General features: G+C 37.1%; 1 protein-coding gene across 1 annotated transcript in view; it reads right to left on the reverse strand.

The window, feature by feature from the left end:
- UTP20 (UTP20 small subunit processome component) overlaps window positions 1–3,041 on the reverse strand; it is an 84,259-nt gene that overhangs the window by 75,243 nt on the left and 5,975 nt on the right. The window contains 4 exon segments of the mRNA XM_015567583.1: window positions 456–611; window positions 1,054–1,191; window positions 2,249–2,330; window positions 2,414–2,436. Coding sequence (XP_015423069.1) covers window positions 456–611; window positions 1,054–1,191; window positions 2,249–2,330; window positions 2,414–2,436 — 399 coding nt within the window.

Genomic DNA, 3,041 nt, shown 5'->3' on the forward strand with positions numbered 1-3,041 from the left:
GATGTCACAAAGATGGCTGCACCCAGTCCCCTCAGCCCCGCCGGAGTCCCCCAGGCCTTTCAGCCCCGCCAGAGTTGGGGGGAGGGGTGGCAGGTGCGCGGTGTGCTGGACCCAGGGCTGGCTCGAGGCGCAGACAAGCCTTGGATGGCGGCTGCCCGAGGCTCAGGTAACCAGGGCTGGCCGAGGCTTGCGCTGTCGGCAGTGGCAGCAGCAGAGGTGTGATGGGGGGTGCATTACCCTGATCACGGGGTCATCTGCCGCCCCTGAGGGCTCCTGGACTGTGAGGGACCATCCCCATCAGTGCATGAATTTTCATGCACCAGGCCTCTAGTAAGTGTATAAAAGTATAAGGGCAACTATAAGCAACAGTCACCAGGAGTGGTCTGCTAAATGAGCAAGAACAATCAACTCTTGGACTCCTTATTACATACAAATCCTGAAAAATTAGAACTCACTTGCAAACATTCAAAAAATACACCAAAATGTTCCTTGTAGATGTAGAAAGCGGTGGATTTGGCCATGTTTTTTAGTGCTTCTCCAACTAAAATCCATGGCAGTTGAGTTTCTGTTTCAGTAACTGGTCCTAGCTTTTGCAAAATTAGCTTCACTGCCTGTGGGAATTCAAGAGTCATTAAAATTAACATGTAAACGTTCATTTTTAAATATTACACTATGATTTCCCACTCTGATTATATTAGTCACCTTAAAATTGAATCTAGGAATAATCAAGGATATTTGAGGGTTAACTGTCTTAAGAGGAATTTTCTAACTAGGATGGGAATTTCATCATCCAGCTGCCCCCACCCACCTACTTTTGCTCATTAATCAATTGATGTTACTAGGATTCAGGATGAAGAAGAGAGCAATGATCTTGTAAGTAAAAATACCTACTGATCCAGAGCTTACATTAGGTAAACACTGCTATCAAAGCCTTAATGCTCCCCATTTACTGCTATTTATTCTCACAGTCTTCTGTCCATCATTTCGGTAAATCTTTTCTGTTTCTTTTCAACCCCTTTCACAGAGACTGAAAGTTTTCCCCCAGCTATTTACCTTTCCTGTACAGGAGTGAAACATATTTCTCACTCCTTTGCACATTTCAAAGAGCAACTGCCCAACTCCTTCTACCTTTTCCGGATGTTCATCAAGATCAAGAAACATTAAATTGAAAAGTGAGTTTTTATCAGAAACCTAAAACACAAAATGTAAATGGAAAATTGTATTTAAAACACAAACATCCAAATAAAGAAATTTTACTCATTCTTCTACATATTTATATTTAAATATACAGTGGGGCCTTGACTTACAAGTGTCCCGACTAACGAGTTTTTCGAGATACGAGCCGTCTCTCGGCCAATTTTTTGCTTTGAGTTGCAAGCTAAAGTTCGGGTTATGAGCCAGTTTCAGATACCCCACCACTAGTTGAGATACGAGATTTGACATACAAGTAATTTGAGTTACGAGCTGAAGAAATTTTACTCATTATTCTACATATTTATATTTAAATATAATTAGGACAAAATTCTAGGAAAAGACACTGTAATCATCTCAAACTATTATAATAGTATACTAACACTTATAACATCACACAAGAGTAATTCAAAATTCTAGGAAAAGACACTTGTAATCATCTCAGACTATTATAATATTTTACTAACACTTATAACATCACACAAGAGTAATTCATTAGTATAAGGGATGTACCAAGAAAAACTACATAAGGGACATTCTGTCTTTTATAGAAAAATCATATATTTTATGAGTACAAGAGACATTTAATATCAATGTTTTTGTTTTATTACAAAACCCTCTAAAATGTTCTATGGAAACCAATACAACTGACACTATGCAATCAGTTTCTTCCAAGAAGTCATTATAAAAATTCCTGTTAATTTCACTGTTCATGTATTTACTTGCTTGAATTAAGTGGCACTTTTAAACACACATACATACACACACACACAGACGGAGAGTGAAAACTACCAAAATCTAAATAACAACAAAAGAATGACCCAAATTATTTCACATTAGTGAGAAGACTAAACATATGGTGATATAAACTCAAAATACTTATGTGATGTGTCTGTGTGTGTGTATATGTATACATAGATAGACAAATATATACACACATATATAAACATGCACATATATAATTATTCCATAATAACTACATTATAAAAGATATCAGGCTTTTGTTCTTCAGGTTCTTGAGAATTAATGAGCAATAAACATAAAATATCAGACTAACCTTTCTCATCAAAAAAGTAAAGCTTTCAGCCGCAAAATTTCTTATATGTAGTTTTTTATGAGCCAGGAGTGTACTATACATTCTATAAATGAGAGAAAAAAAACATGTTTAATAATTATAATTTTAATAAAGATAAGCTAAATGTCAACTATATATCCAACTAACACTGAACTAGATATGAAAGGAATCTGTAGCAGGCATAAAACAAAAAGTTTAAAATCTCCTTTGATTACCAAGACACCCACCCACATGCTGGAACAGAAGACTGAAGGGCAGAGAAATTAAGAAGCAAGGATTGGTGGGACTGGACTTATAGAGAGGACTCCATGAAAAGTTGAAAGTTGTAGTAAGCCCTGAACAAGAAGAATTCAGGTGAATACCAAAGTGCATATCGCTAGAGATAAAAGCAAGATTAAAGACAGAGTTCACAGAAATGATCATGGTCAAGAGATAATAAGGAGGCGTCTACCAGTCGGGGCAGGCAGTTGCAGATAAAGCTACCCAGTAAACAAACAGGTGGCTATGAACACCAAGCAGAAGAGTTTGGACTCTAACTTACATTCATGTAGGCACTTCCTCTGTTACTTTACTCAGCACAACTCTATAGCGTAGGGCAGTGATGGCGAACCTATGACACGCGTGTCAGAGGTGACACGCGAAGTTTTTTGGTTGATTTTTCTTTGTTAAATGGCATTTAAATATATAAAATAAATATCAAAAATATAAGTCTTTGTTTTACTATGGTTGCAAATATCAAAAAATTTCTATATGTGACACGGCACCAGAGTTAAGT

The sequence above is a fragment of the Myotis davidii genome, unplaced genomic scaffold (genome assembly GCF_000327345.1).
Source record: "Myotis davidii unplaced genomic scaffold, ASM32734v1 scaffold120, whole genome shotgun sequence".
Taxonomy (NCBI): Eukaryota; Metazoa; Chordata; class Mammalia; order Chiroptera; family Vespertilionidae; genus Myotis; species Myotis davidii.